The sequence below is a fragment of the Lissotriton vulgaris genome, chromosome 10, assembly GCF_964263255.1.
Source record: "Lissotriton vulgaris chromosome 10, aLisVul1.2, whole genome shotgun sequence".
Taxonomy (NCBI): domain Eukaryota; kingdom Metazoa; phylum Chordata; class Amphibia; order Caudata; family Salamandridae; genus Lissotriton; species Lissotriton vulgaris.
This window is the reverse complement of record NC_141698.1, coordinates 411,594,960-411,613,677: the sequence shown is the minus strand read 5'-3', so window position 1 is coordinate 411,613,677 and position 18,718 is coordinate 411,594,960. Positions and strand designations below refer to the sequence as shown.

General features: G+C 42.3%; 1 protein-coding gene across 1 annotated transcript in view; it reads left to right on the top strand.

The window, feature by feature from the left end:
* ALG1 (ALG1 chitobiosyldiphosphodolichol beta-mannosyltransferase) overlaps window positions 1–18,718 on the top strand; it is a 442,794-nt gene that overhangs the window by 264,050 nt on the left and 160,026 nt on the right. Inside the window, exon 9 of the mRNA XM_086941231.1 lies at window positions 2,322–2,381. Coding sequence (XP_086797357.1) covers window positions 2,322–2,381 — 60 coding nt within the window. The remainder of the gene's footprint in view (window positions 1–2,321; window positions 2,382–18,718) is intronic.

Below are 18,718 nucleotides of genomic sequence, written 5' to 3'. Positions count from 1 at the left end.
ACCACCCATCCACACAGCAAACGCAAGACAGGGCTAAATTGAAATCTCTAGATGCAAGTATCGGTGATAAACCTTAATGGCACGTCTCAATACTTTGACAGTGTCACAGAACAGACTTGTGGATGTTAAGTGGCTCTTACCCAGAGAAGAACAGAGTACGTTTTGGTGGAACCATCTCCCAAACTCATTCTACCATACCAAATGAGTATTACAGCACCCACATGTGTGTGTGTCCTTCAATTAACAGTACCAGCAAACAAGACACTGACTCGCGTCTAGGGCAACTGTTTTTCAGCTTAACAGATCAACTTGTTCGGTTGTATGATGAAGCCAAGCATGCCATTACAACACATTCCTTAACAACGCGGTCATTATAACAACCAAATATTTTACCATGCATATGACTTTACCACGTATGCCTTTACCGCACATACGCCTTTACCTCGCATGCCTTTACAACAAAAAAGTAAGTATTTAGCAGGTAAGTATAAAATCGTTACATGAATATATATGATGGCTTTATAGTTAACTGCAAAATGCTTCATTCTTTGAAAAGACTTGTATGGTAAAGACATGCGGTTTAAAAAATATTTATGTATATATATATATATTTGAATGAATTTTTATAAACGCATACATATAAGTATGTATGTGTGTAAAAATGTTTACATATATATGCACAAAACATAGTTTTTGTTATATATACATTTATGTATATGTAATACATGTTTTAAAAAATGTATATATCTTTTTCACCGTTAACACTCAAACCGTAATCCCATACCCACCCCAAAAAAATGTGTTCCCACCCAAAAAATCTTACCTACCCTAAACCATAAAATTCCCCTTGCCACCCAAAAACCCATACACACCCTGAACCCTACATATTGCCTTGCCTCCCTAAAACTCATACCCACCCTAACCCCCCCCCCCCCAAATCCCCTACTAACCATAAACCCTTACCCACCCAAAACCCTATAAAATACTTTGCCACCCAAATACCCATTCCCACACTAAGCTCTAAAAAAACTATTGGCAGCCATCAATGCCTCATGTAAGCATCTAGTTCAGGTAGTTTGGGAAAGAAAAGTCCCTTGCACGAACAGCAAAATCCATTTTGGAATGGGCTGTTATGTTTTTAAGAGACTCCTGGTATACAATAAGGGAGAGCGTCCTGGAAGGTACCTTAATATCCATTTGGAGCATCTTTAGCACTTATCCAATAGATTGTTCTCCAGTTTGGTGGAAAGGATACTGGTGAGTGATCCTTGAATTTGATTGCCTCAGTTTGCACCTGGGAAGCTATGGGTATGATGTTGAACTTCAGTATTGGGCAAGGAACTGTGGAGCTAGCATTACATGTAAGGCAAGTATTGTTTGGGAGGTTGAAAACAGTTTTGGACTTCTGAGTTTGGTACACTGAGTGGTTGTGTTATAGGGTACGTGTTTGTGTGTTTGCCTTCAATTCTTTTGTGCACCTAAGATATTTGTGATACTTGTGGGCGGTTGTTAATAAAAAATTCTCTGTGTGAATATAGATGTTGTTCTAGGTTTTGTGTCAAATCATGCAGAATATTCCACTAGGACTATTTGCCTTAGCGGGACACAGGTTTTTAATAATTACATGATCGCCACATTTGGTCCAAACATTGGTCCAAACTTCAGGATGAACAGATAAAAAGATTTTATTTATAAACTGACATGGAGAAGAGTGTGTAAAGAACATTTGAAAAATTACCAGCCTTTCGACAATTAAGAGAAAATGATTCAAACAATGATATTGGACAGTAATTTAAAAAAAAATGCAGTAGTGTTTGGAGGCTGCCCAATGCATGGGTTCTGTGGTGCTTCACGTTAGGTGTAATGTAATAAACTGTTACTGTAAATTATGTGTACCATGGCCCAATTTTACAAGAACATTACTTGCAATTAACTGTTGCGATTTGCAGAATGTTTTAGGATTGTTTAACTCATTGCTTCATCCCACAACATTTACATTTTTTTTTACATGGTACTCTTAATGATTTCTTTGTATCCTTAATAGTTAAAGAGACACTTCATTTGGACTTGTCTCGAGTGCAATGGAGTGAACAGAGAAATACTTAAAGTCCCTACATAGTATTATAGGAACTTGGATTATTGATTGATAGGATGGAAATTACTTCATTGCCTATTTGCAGTCAGAAATGAAATACTGCTTCCTTCGAGCTTATTGGTGATTTATATGTTGCTGCAAGATATTTATAAACAAAAAAACTAATGTTTGCCTTAAAAAATAAATGCACTTTTATTTATTTATTTTTAAAATGTTTTGCTTGTAGATTATGAACAGTTCATAAGAGATGGGGCCAAACTCCCTTCGCTTGTGTGTGTTATAACAGGTAACTAAATTACTTGCTCAATGTTTTACATTTATGTTTAAAATGTTGAAGGTCTTCTCAGACAGATTTCTCTTTTTTATTAATCTGTGTATATATATATTGGTGTGAAAGTGGAAGGTGCCATTCTTTCCAACCAGTTTACCAGGTTTACGCTCCTAAAGACCCTACCCATGAAGAAATGGATTGAAATGGGCTCTTTGGGACATCTGTCGAGGAGACATATTGTTTCTAAGGCTGACCGGTGGAGAGTGGCAAAAAGAAGCATTGACTTCCTTGAGCATGTAGATTCTGCTTGATGTTATGTTGTTGAGGCAAGCCACAAAAATGTATGGATGGGGCTTAGGAAGGACTCAGACAAGTTCAGCGGTACCGTAAGATGCCCAGCACTGTAACTGTCAGAGGAACTATCCTAAGTAATGAAGTCTCAACAGTGAGAAGTAAAAGTTGTGCAGATTAAAGCACATTTAGCTAAGATGAACCCCGGCCTTAGCAAAGCAGCATAGAAAGTGTGGTTGGAGGTGACAAGTGTAAGAGAGGATGTATCTCATCTTAACAACAATCAGTGAAGAAGAAACTATTAACTACTAACTTCAGGTCAACAGAAAGCTCAACATTGAATGGTTAATGTTTAAAGCAAACAATTAAACAGTTGAAGGGGGATAATTACAGTCTGAAGAGCCTACAGTTATTATCATTTAGCAAAGCATTTGACACATTTTTGGATTACCAACACAATTCAAAGAGGTAATGGCAGTCAGAAGACCAGGTAGCTAAAGTGGCCAAAGAAACTCAATTTGACCGCCAAAGAAGAGCCATCCATTAACTGTTTGCCTGAAATGATAATGAAGTTCATCAGGAAGAAGAGAACGAGAAAACACTGATTTAGGAAACTGAGACCAGGGAAACAAGAAACAAGAATGCAGATGTTGATACTGAAGTACACTCAAATTCCAGGCCCCAAAACAATGCTAGACAAAATACAAGGTAGCAGAAGAGGAAATATTAGAGGAGAGAAGCTCCACAAGTTTCACTCCACAAAAGAATCCTATCTGCAAAAGGTCTCCATCTCACAAGAGCCTTTAGAATCTCTGAAGTTCAGAAGGAGACACCTGCACCAGGAGATTCAGTAGAAAGTCTCACCTAAACTGGCTAGGTTACAAGCACCATCTGGCACAAACTGGGAGACTTCAGAAACCACCAGAGGCAAAACTCGGACACTAAAGACTTTTCCCAAATAGATAAGGCGATCCTTTGTTGGAAGCTAGACCGTTCCAGAGGACTCTACATGAAGTGGTTTTGTCTGGGGCCAGTCAAAAAATGAGAACTCTTCATTCTAGATTTCTTGATGATGAAAAAGGAAAGAGCAGACAAAGACACCGGCACTTACTCATTGGAGAGACTGTGGAAAAAAAACATCTGTAGTTGGGTAGGCATAAATGTTCCCTGATTCCACATCAAAATAAACTTGAAATGATCCAAAGATCAGTGAGACACAAGGAAAGAGGAGTAGGTAATAAATAACTGTGGCATACAAGACATTAGAACCATAGTCTATTGACATAACCAAAACCCATAAGCATTTTCTATTCACTTCTGTAACTACAATTAGACAAACACCAGTTTCCCTTTAGAAATGGTGCAGCTTCTTGCTGGCATTATTTCAAATCATGGATTATATTGAAGGTAAAGAACCTTGCATTCTCATTGTAACTCTTGCATACTATAGTTCATCAATAATTTCTTCAGCTTGTGTGAAGATTGGGCATACCAAATCATGAATAGAGCTTGGGGCCTGTCTTGTAGTAAAGAAAAAGCATTTGTGCTTTTTCTTTCTAGTTGGTAGAACCATACACGTTATCTTGTAAAAGCCTTATGAGTGTTGGGGGATGGACCTGCCCATTAAAGTCCATTGTCTCAAAGAGACTCGACAGAGATGATTTTGTCACCATTCATGTATTGGTGGTTGTAGTATGCCATGTAGCTGTTATCAATACAGTATGAAGCAAAAATCACCCACGTGGGTGCATCACAGTGCGTGATGCTATCTCATAAAAAGTATAGTTTTGATAGCACAGTCCACAGGTTAATCTGTTTGCTTTTGCATGAAAAATAAATGTGCCTAGTGTGCATGGAAAGCTTTCAAGTGCTTGCTTTTTCATTTGCTTTATTTCTATTATAAGAGATACATTTTTTCTTTCTTTTATTTTGTAATCGATTTTATCAGGTTTTTCAAAACACATCATTCCATGTAATAACATACATATACATCATCAGTGATTACTTTGGGACACATTTAATAACAACGTATCTGAAAGGAGGGAGAGTCAGTGTCTTTACAGCAGTGAGTACATAGTGACAGGTGCCATGTTGGTACAGTCGTGGTCATCTGTAATAGTTCAACCCGGCTTTAGGAACATAACAATTAAGCCTAATACTACATAAGACCCCTTCTGGCGACTGGAGTGAAGCAAATAGGCATCTTGTTCGGGGCATCTGGAACCTGCCGCTGTAGTGTTGAGGAAAATGGAGTGTAGCTTATGCTGTGTGAGGTATGCATGCTGCGTTACCATGTATTTTATGAATTTGATTGTGAGTTGCGGGATGCCCACTTGGGGTATTCTAATATAGTCTTCCACTCTTTGTCTAGGAGTGTTCTGTTAATATCTCTCTCCCAGTTGCGTTGCACTGGTAAAAGAGGTGAGGGTTGGTGTGAGCGGATACTTTGATACAACCAGCAAATCAAGTGTCTGGCATTCCCCATCAAGTGTAGTGAATGAACTAGTTCATTCGTGTCAGGTTCTGTCTCATCCGATGACCAATGTCGGTTGATGTATCGCGCCAGGCTGGCATGTACCTTAAAGAGCACCTCTGTGAGCCCCTGTTTGTGTATGAAATCTGTGTGGATGAGTAATGTTCCATCTCTGAACAGTGCCCCCACCTCAGATACGCCTGCCCGTGCCCATGGAGAAAGCCTGCATATCAGAGATACATGGTTAACTGTCTCGAGCTTCAGTGATTAAAACTCCTGAAGGTTCCGGTTGCCTTTACTATGGGGGTACTGGAAAACTGGTCCTACAGAAGGTTGTGCTCTGAGACATCAACTACAAACCAATCCACCTGCCCCATCCAATGTGGGACTTCAATGCAAGTGATATGTAGCTTATTCCATAAACTCTTTGCATTCATAAGCTTATCTTCACTGGCCTTAAACTAATAAAATAGAAGACTGCTTTTTAGGTGGTAGTACTTCTATATGTCTAGTTGGAAAGCTTTGGCCTCTTTACTCTTGCAGCGATTTGTTACCCGAACCTTTACTATCTCCTTCATCTGAGGCTGAAAGAAACCTAGACTATCTGGTTTCTTGAGTTCACTTTTAGGTCTATCAAAGATACATTTCCCTCAGGAAGGCACTTTAGACTTATGCAGTTACCTAACCAGGGAAGAAGGCTTTAATGCACTTGTAGGTCACTGAGTTCTTTCTTGTATCAGTGAGGCGGGTGAAATCATCCATGCACAGTCAATACTGTTTATGTGGCATTCATTCACCATATTGCTTTAGATGCTCTCTCCAGAGATTATCCTTGGAGTTCTCCACATTAATTCTCTAATCCTATGTGTTGCATACTAGCTCTTCATCTGGTTTGACTATGCTTTTAGTTTTATGGTGTAATCTTCCTCTGAAAGTCCCAAACTTTTAAATATTTACAGAGCCCATTCATTTCCCCTGTCTAGTTATCATGGTCTTCACCCTTTAATATTTAAGGCTCTAATCACTAGAAACCTTGTATCATAACAATACAGACTGTGCACCACTGATGAAGCCCTGCTGGTTAGGGCTGCACACAATGCCATTTTCTCAGGTAATAAACCCATGCCTAGTAGAACAGGGTAATTTCTTGATTGCTGGCAAAATTTGGGTTACAGATATGGCCTCTGTACTCATAGGCTATTGCTATGGCCCATTCCATTTAGAATTCAGAGGGGCCATGTCCCACCATGAAGATGCCTAGTGAAATATTATTGAAAGTGAAAGCTACTACAATGAAGTTTGGTTTTAATAATTATAAGAGAAGATGTATTTTAATCACTAAGGTACATTTATGAGGTTTGTGGTTCCAGTAGTAGCACGAAGGAGTTGAGCTTTGACTTAATTAACGGGTCTACTTAGTTATTCTTTCATCGCAAGTCTTCTGCTTCCATTTTGTTTTAAGCAATTCATTCTCCCACCAATTTTGCATAGATGATCCTGAACTTCAACAGGTATGGCAGGACTACTCAATATCCAAGAATGCACGGATCATCAGACCGCTTACTAAATCCCTGGCAAGTAAAGGGGCATGATCAGAATGCACCTTCGATTTATTGGCTGTTGACTGTAAGGCATGGTTTAAGGGACTACCTAAAAAAAAACCTGGACTCAATAAGCAATGCTGCTCCCAAGCATAGTTTGTGATCCATAAGGGGTGTTCATGGACATTACCAAATAGACTTTTCCTAGATAGAGGACCACTCCCTTTCAAAAGTGCTAGATACTTTCTATTATCCATTTTTAGTATTTGCCTATGCTTATTTGCTGCTAAATAGTTGCTTTTATACACTGTGTTATTCCTTTACCTTTCTGAACTATGTTGGTCCTCTACGTATACAAATGACCGATCTGGGGTTTCTGGAAAGTCTGGAGCAGTGCCCGTACTGGTCCACCCCTACTGGGCGGGGGCGTCTGGCAACGAGCACCTTGCTCATTTTCCATGCTCTGCGTAGTCTCAAGTTATCTGTGTTTGACCAAGGACCAAGGGAAATCTAGTCTTATTCTCTTACATGGTAAAATCATAAAGTGGCAGCCTTTGCAGTTCAGCCACACAAGTGCAGCTAGTAGAAGAATCTCATGATTTACATCTTCATGTGGGTCAAGATAAATACTATATTCAAAAACTGATGGCAGCTTATTAGGAAACTGTCCGTGGAGCCAACAGATAGTCTCATTAATCAGAAACGGCTTTTGCAGCTGGCATACAATTTTACACACATCTCTCAATCCATCTAAATCTTCTCCCAAGTTTGGGTTCGGTATAGACCGGAATCATGCACTTTTTCTCTGCCTGTAATCATGTGTTCAAATCTTTCAGCTTGTGGTAATAATGGGGCCATCACTCTGCATCTCATCCACTGCAGTCATTTTCTTGCCAGCAGGAGACCCTGCTCCACCATTTGGTACTGCTGTAGCTTCATTTTCCGACATGGATGGAGGCCCAGTATTAACTGTATCATAGAGTAAACATGCTGCCCTTCAAACAACCACTTGCTTCCAAAAGGCTTGAGTGGTCTTACTTGTCCAAGTTATGTGAGGCAGGTCATCCTCTGTCGTATGACACCTTGGCCAACTTCCTAAGAGTATAGAAAATACTTACTGCAGTTGGGTAGCTTGATCTATGGCTATTTAAAGTATATCCGATTGAATCGGGGTTGCACAATGCACCCATGAACATAGAGCAATGTCTCAGTACATTTCTTGTCTGTGAGGCATGTTTCACAGTTCATGTCCCACTTAGCTCTAATAGGTAACTCTTCTCTCAAGTGACTCACAAAGCGCCACTCTATGTCAATTACTATAGCTTTAGGAGGACTCTGGATTCAGACCCAAGAACCCTTTCCTTGTGGTATGCTTCACCCTGGATAGCTTGGCGTACAATAAAACATGGCCCACCCCAGCCACCATATGTGCATCTTCAAAGTAGACAGAGATTCTTTTTCGTATAAATCTCCCTTCCTTTAAATCTTTTTACATCCATTTTCCATCCGACCAGCTGCCCTGGCTTTTAGATATAAATTGCAGAACTCGTGCAGGTCCCCGCAGTGGCAGGGCTAAGAAGCTAAGAGTACTTTAAACCACTGACATGGATAGCCAGGACCATGTTTATGACATATGAGCCACCAAATGTGAGGCCCACTGCCTCCTTGTCATCAGAAAGAGAAACACCTTTTAAGTTCATATTGCTGCGACAACAGTCTAGTAGTCTGCGTTCCCTCCCAGGGGTCACATTAAGTCTTTCTGATAAATGTTCAATCTGAGACGGGAAGTAACAACATTTCATGTAGGGAATCCTAGGTTCGCCCTTCTCGTATGGTGATGTTAATCTCTGTGGGCTAGCCCTAGTCGGGTATCAGACATTATCAGGAATTAAAGTATTGTGTCTAGTTCAAAGTAAATATTTTGGGGGATTCAGCTTGATAACCCCTGCTATTCTATCCATCATGAAAAGTGGTAATCTAGACTGAAAGACACAGCCTCATATATCCTGCCCAACACTTGGCATACGTTTAGTATAATGTATATGCCCTGATGTGCAAATCTAATGTTAAATTAATTTAAGTCAATGGTCTTTCATTGCAGCCCCATCAAGGGGGATCTTTCCTCACCAGAATGGGCCCATAAACTCAATGGGAAAATTGGAGACTTGGACCAGTTAGTAGGGAAACTTGATAGTTCTCCATATAGGTTGAAAACTGGAGGTGTGGAACAGAAGCAGAAGGGTCTCTTAGAAATGCAAAATATCATCCCCATATTTAGACACATTATATTTAATGCACTTTAGGAAATTTGGTTTTTCTGTGTGGTCACTCAAGATTTTGCCCTTTTTGCTGGATCCTATATTTTTGCTGGCTTTACAGCTCTGTGCACATTACCCCTACTAACTAATAGTATAGTGCTTGTGCCCCCATTTAACCATGGTTAAATTGGCCTATTCCTAATTGACACATGTCACTTGCCTGTAAGTCCCAAGTATATAGTGTAGAAAGTGTACCCAGTGCCTAGAGGTTAACTGCCACTTGTGGAATGTAGCACTTATTATGCCATCCACTATTGTGGCAGGGCAGACATGGCTTCCAGCCTATTCTGTTTAGACTGTTGCAGTGTAAACATATACTACAACCTGTCAAAATAAATCCTTGTGACCGGTAAAAACTTCCCGTTAAAATATTAGAAAGTCACCCTATGTGAGCTTAGTAGCCCACAAGGTAGCATTCATGGGTATTTAGAAGTGGGACATGTAGAAAAATAATACTGACCTGTTCCTATTGTGACCAGGCCCTAAAATACATTTTCACTGTGAGGCCTGGCTGTCCATTGTAGAAAACCAGAGTATACATTAAAATACTACTGTATCTCTGGAATAAGACCGGCTATAAAAATTATTAAACAACTATTTTTATTAGTTATTAAAAATCCAATTCAGTTGTGAAGTTGGATTTTTAATAAATATTAAGGCAAAGTAACTTTAAAAAAGTTACCCTCTACCTGTCTGAACTGTCAGCAGACTGGTTAGCCTATTTGTCCAACTATCAGCCTGTGTCCATCCTTGAATAGGTGTGAAAAAGGTATGAATTGTCTCACAGGAGTAAACAATAGGCTGACCTGAATGGGCAAAGATGACTCTTTTGAACTGCACAGAATGTGCAGGGGTGGGCGGCAAGGGGCATCCTTTTTGACGACAGTGTCAAGACCTGCTCGAGCCATATGTAACACTAGGGACACACTTAAAACGGAGAGAACAGGATGGCAAGACAATTCTTGTGTATCTACTGTTCAGTTTCTGGAGGACCCTGCTTTTGTACAAACAGACATGTGTCTCTTGGTTAGATGTGGGTAGAGTGCCTGCCTCAAACTGGATTGTAGTGTTAAATGTGGGAGAATGCTAGGATTACCATATTATACTCCCCCCACATACATACACCACAGCCCTCAGAGCCCAAATGTAGTGCTTCCCCAAGACTTTCGCCATTTTCGCTGTGACACATGGCATTTTCGGCCTGTTTGCATTGAATCAAACAGTAAGTACTGAAAACGTGGGTAGGCTTTGCCCCAGGAATTTTTACCACATTGGTTGGGGCATGCACAGGTTTCACCCCTCCCATCTAGTTGATTCCAGACAATGTGTTGCCTTAAGGCACAGACCTGAGAACACATTCTGGACCTACGAAGGCCAGAAGAGTGACTGAACCTGCTGTTTGTGACCTGAGAGTAGCCTTGAAGGATTGGACCTGCTCCCTCTTCTTCCCAGAATAATGTGACCAGACTCCAAGGGTCAGTTTGCTGACCAACTGTGTGGTTACGAGGAGACAACAAGATGCCATTTCCTTGAAGTACCCAGCTGACTAGCGGCACCTGGAACCGGACTGGAACCTGCTGTCGGCCTCTGCCTCACACGCTTCCCTGACGCCATGGTGGGCTTTAGAAGTGAACTTTTGATTGGGAATTAAAAGACTATGCGGCCAATTATGAAACCGACATCTCTGGTTTCAATTCTGACCGCCTAATAACAACATAGGCAGTCAGAATTTAAATCGGCCGGTCATTCCGGCTGGATTCAGATGGGCTCAAGGAACATATTGGCCAGTCGGAGGCCCCAACATAATCCCGGAGGACAGCGTTTCTGCTGTCAGGATTGACTCTGTGTCTGACAGGCGTTTTTTATGTGGCCCTTCTATGTAGTATTTTAGTTTCATCTTCCCTAAGAGTAGTTTGAGAACATGGTGGTAGTAGACTGCTTTCATCAGTACAGCAGCTTTCAAATTGGCTAAAAATACAGGAGCATTTCAGGCAGGTGTAAGTTCTGAATGTGTTTACACATGGCCCGGTATTTTCAAAAATGTATATAGCATCTTCGCTCACTTCTTTATTTGTCTCCTTTTCATTTTTCCAACCTGTCCCTTTTTCAAGCAGATTTTGAGTATTAGAGGCATCAAAATTGATAAAATAATAAGATCATTTCTGATGGATGTTTCAAACTACAGAGTCCTCACCTTTAGAATATCCCAAAGTTCAGATTTATTTTAAAAATGCCAGTGCTTCTGCATACTAGTAGGTGATACCGTGTTGATTTCATTCTGTCATGGAAGTGGCAAACGGAGCCAGATAAAACCACCACCTCTGCACTCTAATTTCAGTTCCTTTTTTGATTTGCTTAATATGAGATCTGGATCTTGGTCCACTTTGTGTCATCAGTTGACAAGTTTTATCTCTACATATTGTCCGAAAAACCAGTCTGCAAGGGAACATGTGCCCTCCTAAAACTACAGGGTTTAAGTCTCATCAGGACTGTCGCAAGCAAATGTCTGTGACAGACCCACACAAGGAATGCCTCTGGTATTTGGGTTTGAGGCATGACTCCAAATAACGCGAAGATGGGGCCTCTTTACTTATAAGGTATTGATAACGGGGAAAAACAGCAACAACTGGAACGATTCATGGTGGCCTCAGTCCCTGGGCCCAGCACCCCCTCCAAAAAACTTAGTAAAAAATCTAGGGGTGTGGCTGGACTCGACCCTGAGCTTCCAATCGCACACTAAAAAAGTTGCCGCAACCTGTATTGGTCTACTGAGAAGCCTATACCACATCCTAGGCTATTTCGACTCCAAGACACGACAACTCATAGTGCAGTCTACTATCTTGTCAAGACTGGACTATGCGAGCGTCCTGCTGCTGGGAGCTAATAAAGATGAGATAAAAAGATTCCAACGAATCCAGAACTCGGCAGCTAGAGCGATAGTAGGCCTTCCAAGAAGATGTTCAGTAAGAGCGACTATGTACAGACTTCACTGGCTGCCCATAGAAGCCCGTATCCAGTTCAAGGCCCTCTTGTTTGCCTTTAAGATCTTGAAGAATGAAGGCCCAGAGCTTCTTCGTCCTCTGATGACCCCCTACAAGCCCAAACGGAACCTCCGGTCTATGGAGCAACATCTAGCTCTGATACCCCAGACGAAATTTTGTCGCATCGGAGGTCGCTCCTTCAAGCTCCTGGGGGCCAAGCTGTGGAACTCCCTCCCTCTCCACATCCGCTGCATGGATGATTTGCTAGCCTTCCGAAGAGCGATCAAAACCCATCTATTTCCCGCCCCGTAGGTCCCTCTTTCGTACCCAGTAGATTGTGTTACGGTTCTAGCGCCGGGACGCCCCGTCGCTGGGGCAGCTGTTGCGCTCTACAAAACAGGTAACATAACATAACATAACATAAGGCAATCTGGGAATGTGAAGCAAACTTGTACATAATTGAAAACTGTAAGTAATGTGGCAATGCCCGCTTCCACTCACAGACGAGGGCACAGACACGCTCCCACTCTTGAAGCAATTTCTGCAACAGGTCCTCATTGTAGCCCAAGTCTTCCGGTAAGTAGAAGTTGAAGCAGAAGCACAAGATGCCTAAGCAGGATTTGTCCAAGTCCCCACAGCTCTTTGCCAGAGATGTCACATGGATGTCAGGGTGCCCCTCAGTACCTTGTCCCACACAGAAGAATGGATTCCGCAGCAGATCCCAATGCACCTAGAGTTTCTCAGGCAGTTGGCAATGTTGCAACAGCTGGAGGCCGTTGAAGAGGCCATGGGGCCATCAGCTTTGTCTGGTATGCCTTTGGTTCCCAAAGATCGTTGGAGGCTCAAAGCAGGGTCCTGCCAGTGGTTCTATCTTGGCACAGTCTCTATGCTCCTGAATGCAGCTCAGGTTCCGCACTGGCTTTGATGCTGATTTGGACTCTGGCACGAAAATCCATTCAAGTCCCTTTGACATCGATGCTGGTCCTGACACCAGAATCACAAAGCTGCCCACCAGCGCTTTACCAGCTTTTCGGTTCTGACTCTGACCAGCGTCTGCCACCCTTCGGAGTTGATGGTGGGGATGATGGGGGTGCTTTAACCCCCACACTATGATTATGATAACTTTTATATGGGTGTACAGGAGAACAGGGGGTTGGACACTCCCACACATACTGGATTGGTTTGTTCCATAGTCCGTCAAAGAAGGAAAGTGCATCCTTTGCTGTGGTGATACACAGCACAGCAGAGGTATTGGATTTACAACTTCTTTCTATTGAAGTCAAGACGAATGATCTGACTAAAGTGGTTGTACCTCTTTAGTCATTGCCAGGCACCTGGGCTAAGTCTTGTACTTTCCCACCAATAAACAGGCAGATAGCCAAGCGCCACACACCCACACCTGGTGATCCTGATAATTTTAAAGCAATATTGCATGTCAGAAAGTCTGGTGGTCCAAGCTTCCAACAGTTGGGTAAACCTTAAATCTTTTGCTACGACAGAGTTGAAGAGAATTGAGACAGTTTGGTAAAGGAAATGTTTTTAATGACTAGCCTAGTTCCGCGGGTGGCCAAGACCAGCTGTTTATTAGGAAAATATTCTCTTGACCTCTGGGACATAGTCCACAAGATCTTGCCAGCAGTCCCTTAAAAATGTCTAGTCTCCCTGGCTCAAAGCATCCTAAATGGTCAGGATGCGGCCAAATATGTGACACTGTTTGGACTGGCCACTGACTGCTTGGCCAGTGTGGTTGAAACTAGCAGGTGCTTTGATGTTTGGAATGGATAAGATTGACTGGCTTTTCTGGAGACACGCTGGCGTCATTTATTATTATACCTGTGGACGGTTCTCAAATGTTTTGCTAGAAGTCTGATTCTGCACTGGAACACTTTAAAGAGAGCCAGGAACCGGCACATTCCTTGGGCCTTTCTACTCATGCTAGTCAATATCCTGTCAGCTTTTACTACACCAGAGGATTGTTGCACTGTCAACACCAAGGATTACAGCCTACGCAACGTACACCCTTCCTCTTTCGAGGACTGTGATTTAAGAAGACAACGTCCGGGCCACCAACTTCCCAGCTCCCTGCTGCTGTAGCAGCAGCCTTCAAACTACTTTAGTTCACCCTTGGTGGCACACGAGTACCATGTGGGAGACGGGAGAAGATATTTCCTTCAAGGGTGGCAAAATGCAACATCGTTCAATGGTGCTGTACCTGCCACCCCTACCATCAGCACCTCTTCGTCTTGCTTCAAGGAGTCCAGGCTCACTTGGCCAAAGGAGCAATAGTGGTATTTCCAGACCTGGAAATAGGGACTCGCTGTTACTCCTGCTATTTCTTCATGCCAACGAAGACTTTATCCTTTTTCAGGTTTCCGCCCTTTGAACTCCTTTTTTTTTTTTGCTGAAGGACTATTTTAAGTTGGCCCTGAGTCAGTCTGCCCTGGATCCAGGCCACTGGATGGGGGCTCTGTTCATTCAAGACACCTCTGTTTCATGTACCCGTCCTGCAGTCAAAGACGCTACCTACAGTTCACGGTAGGAGAGGAGCATTTTCAGTTTGCATTGCTCCTCTTCATCCTCAACAGTGCCCCTGGGTGTTCACGAAAAAGATTGTGGAGGTCGCCACAAACCTTTGGAGGTTTGTCACTGCAGCTTTCCCCTACCTCCATAAATGGCTATTGAGGATAGGCTTACCACTGTCAGTCATAGACTACCTCCAGATGGCATAAAACCTTCAGACATCTACAGAGTTCCCTATTGGTATACCAAAGTCACACCTGACTCCTTTGCAAAGTCTCCCTTTCATTGAAGTGATTCTAGATACAGTGCAGTTTTAAGCCTTGCCTGCATGAAAACAAATCCCGGACGTTCCTGCTATTTTCCCGATGTTTCAGCCTTCGTCCTGGGCCGCAGCAAGAGTGGCTCTGATGCGTCTGGCCTCCTGCATACTGCTTGTTGACTATACTAGATAGCATATGCAGACTCTACAGGGGAACCTGAAGTCTCAATCACCACAGGAACCGATCGCATACGATCTGCAGTGGTGGCTGGCTGACTGCAATTGGATCAGTTGCAGACCCAACTCCCTGCTCCACCCAGAGGTGATGGATGCATCTCTGCTGGCCTGGGGAGGTCATCTGGGAGGGGTGGAGATCAGAGGACTCCACATCAACCTGTTGGAGTTACGGACCATTTGCCTGATGCTAATAGCCTTCCTACTGTCCATCAAAGGGAGGCCAGTTCAGTTCTTTACAGACAACACCACCGCCCTGTGGTACTACAACAAGCAGGGTAGTGTGGGGTTCTGGGTCGTGTATCAAAAGACTCTTCGTCTCTGGAGCTGAGTGGAGCTTCAAGGAATTTCTCTGGTGGGGAACCATTTTGCAGGATCAGTTAACAACAGGGCAGACTGACTCAGCCAGCAGTGCATGGCAGATCATAAGTGGAGGATATATCCTCAGGTGGGACAAGGCATCTTCCAGCAATGGGGAATTAGCCTGTCTAGATCTTTTCACGACTGTCGAAAGTGCAGAATCAAAACCTTTATGTGTTGGAGATTCCACAAAAGCTGTCTCTCGGAGATGTCTTTCTGCTGCATGGCACTCATTTACAGAATTCCACTTTTGACTCTCCTTTCTGGGGTTCTGAAGAAGATCAGGGACAATTGAGCACAAAGTCATCCCAGTGGCTCCGCATTGGGCCAGTATAGTGTAGTATCTTCTGGACATGAGCATCTGTCCTCTGATCAGGCTGCCTCTTCTGGAGGATCTCTTGTCTCAGCAAGAGGGCAGGGTCATGCACCTGAACCTGTGCAAATCAACACCTCCTTGCTTAGAGATGGAGAGGCGACAGTTCGTTGCATTTGATCCTCCTGTCAAAGTTGTGGGTGCCATCCTTGCTGCCAGGTGTCCTTCTACAATGTCTATCTACTGCTGTCACTTGGACAAGTTTGTGGCCTGGTATGGTACACATAATTAGGACCCGTTAAAGGTTAAACTAGGAGATGTCTTGTTTGTTTTATGTCTGGGCCAGGAAGCACTTGCAATGGGCCCCATTAAAGGTTATTTGTCAGCTCTTTTGGCCTTTGTGTTTGCTTTAATTCTTCTTCCGACCACATTTCTCTGGTGGAAATAACTCCACATTGAAGTCCCAAGTCCTAAAAAGGCAGGCATTCAATTCTATTACTAGTCGAAGGTAGTACCAAAAATGATGTAACCACCACTGCATCTCCATCCTGGCCTTGTCTAACAGGGAATATAGCTTAGAATAGGTGTAGCCCTTCTTTAGATGTGATGCCTTGAATCTCTACTATGCCTTGTAGTTCAGTGGTCCCAGGGTGACAACTTAGATCGAGAAAGAGAACAAGTCTACAGGCCATGCCAGCTGCCTCAGAAAGACAGGCCCAAATCAGAGCTCTCCTCGTCTGCCTTATGATAATACTGACCTTCCTCAAAAGCGGCTTCTGTGTGGCTGTGTTTGAATCTATTACAAATTCTAAAAAGGTCATCATCTTACAGGGCAGCAGTTCGGATTTGTCCTTGATACGAATCCCAGATCCTGCAGGAGATCTACATGCTTACACAGCTCTGCATTCAGCTGAAGTAGGCACTAATCCATGAGCCGAATATTACCAGAAGCCTCACCCTTCTTGATCTCTGAAGCTCTACCACTGGCTTAAAAATTTTGGTGAAGTACCACTAAGTGAAAGACCAGATACAGATGCCCTAAGTGTGGGGAGGAGCAAGAGTCATTAAGCCATTTCCTATTCTTCTGCCCTTTGTATACTGTCCCTAGATCGTTGTGGATCAAGCCTGTATGCAAACTATTAGGTATACAAAGACACAGGGAGGCTTTAAGAATTTTATGTACAGACCCGACACCCCTAATTGCTCTGGCTGTGGCCAAATTTTTGAAATGGGCTTGGGTAATCCGCAGAAAACATATAGCGGTAGGCATGTGACTTCTAAGTTGTCGATACCCATAAATAGTGGGGCTATTGATATGAGATTTTTGTTTAATTCTCCTCGGGCCCCAAATGTACCTTATCAGATTGTTTTTAGGACTCATGAATTAATGTAAAATGATATTCGGCATTAGTCTATTGTAGTTTAATATCTTTTTAATATTTATTGTATATATTTTAATGGATTTTTTTAATCAAAACTGTGATTTTATGTACACTTTTATGACCTAAATCGTCGAATAAAGTTTATAAATTGAAATTGAAAGACCAGATAAATCAAGGGCTGCAAACTTGAACTCTGACCATTTCAGGAATAATGTAGGGATCCGTGGTAAGAAGAACTTGATCTTCTAGACAGAAGTAAAAAATACGGCGACTCCGAGTAGATGGGTGCCTTTCATCTCGATCTCCCAGAGGTTGACTACTCAGAGATGCCTTTTGTCCTTCTTCGCCACCTAAACGCTGATGCGTAAGAAGCCCCTCTGTTTGAGAATGTTTTGAATAATGATCCCTTTTAATTCCATATTGGTTACCCCCTGACTTATCAGAGCTATAACCTCTTTAGCAAAGCAGATGGAAACCATTGAACTCTATGTGAAGTCCTGCTACTATATGTAGGTCTCTGTTTAACCGTCGTATTTATGATCAAAAACACCACACTGCCTTCCTGTTTTAGAATGGGAAAATGTATAATTTTTACTTAAATATCTTCCTGTGAAATGTTGCGCTCCTCTGAAACTTCCACACCTTTTGTGTTCTCTCCCAGACCCTCTCAATGGGAACATACCCTTGAAACCGATCTGACCCTGTCACTGGCTACTTCTTTAGAGCATTGGCTTCTGTCTGAGCCCTAGCTGGAAGAATGACCTTTTCAGTACTGGCAGACAGCTTTTGTCCAAACACTTTTTTGATTAAAGCCCTGTAGCTTGACCACAGAGGTGACTGGCCACACACTTGCTAAGCTCAATAAGAGGGGAGTCCCTTTCAACTGGCCTGCCTTTGAAGGGGCTAGATCCCTCAGATTGCAGTCTTTCATCAGTGGAGTACATTGTCTGTCCATGGTCAAAGCACAGTTTGATTTGCCCAGGAGATATGCAGCAGATTGTTCCCTGGTGAAAAAAAGTTATCTTGGACGTTCAAGCCTCCCCATGAATGATCAAACATTTTCTTGGGGTCCTTTTTTTTAAAAAATGTTTTATTATTTTATTGCAAGGAAATACAGCAATACATGACTAATACAATAAAAAAAAATTAAAAAAGAGAGATTCTTCATAAAGTACATAACATCCTATGACAAAGATATGAATATAAATCAAACAGCATAATAACTTAAATCCATTCGGCAATTGGTGCCCAAATTTTCTCCCCCAGACTTCTTTTTTCAACCCCCTTCAACTTATATATAGCGGATTCAATATTATACATAAACAATCATTTTTCACGCCACATAAAGAAAGACGGCGGAGCCGAACTGATCCATTCCTTAGTAATGCAAGACCTAGCTGCAGCCATGCAAAGAAATAAAAAATAAGAAATTGATCTTGACCTGGTACAGTATGATCAATACCTAGAAACAGCAACTCCGCTGTTATCTTAATCTCACATTTAAGAATAATAGATAAAAAAATTCCATATGTTGGAACAGGGTAGAAAGTTTAGGACAAGAAAAAAACATATGCAATTCATCAGCTGAAAATAACCCACATCGACTGCAGTTGGTACCTGTCGTCGTACTCCACTTAACAACTTTACTAGGGGTATAATACAAATTATGAATACACATAA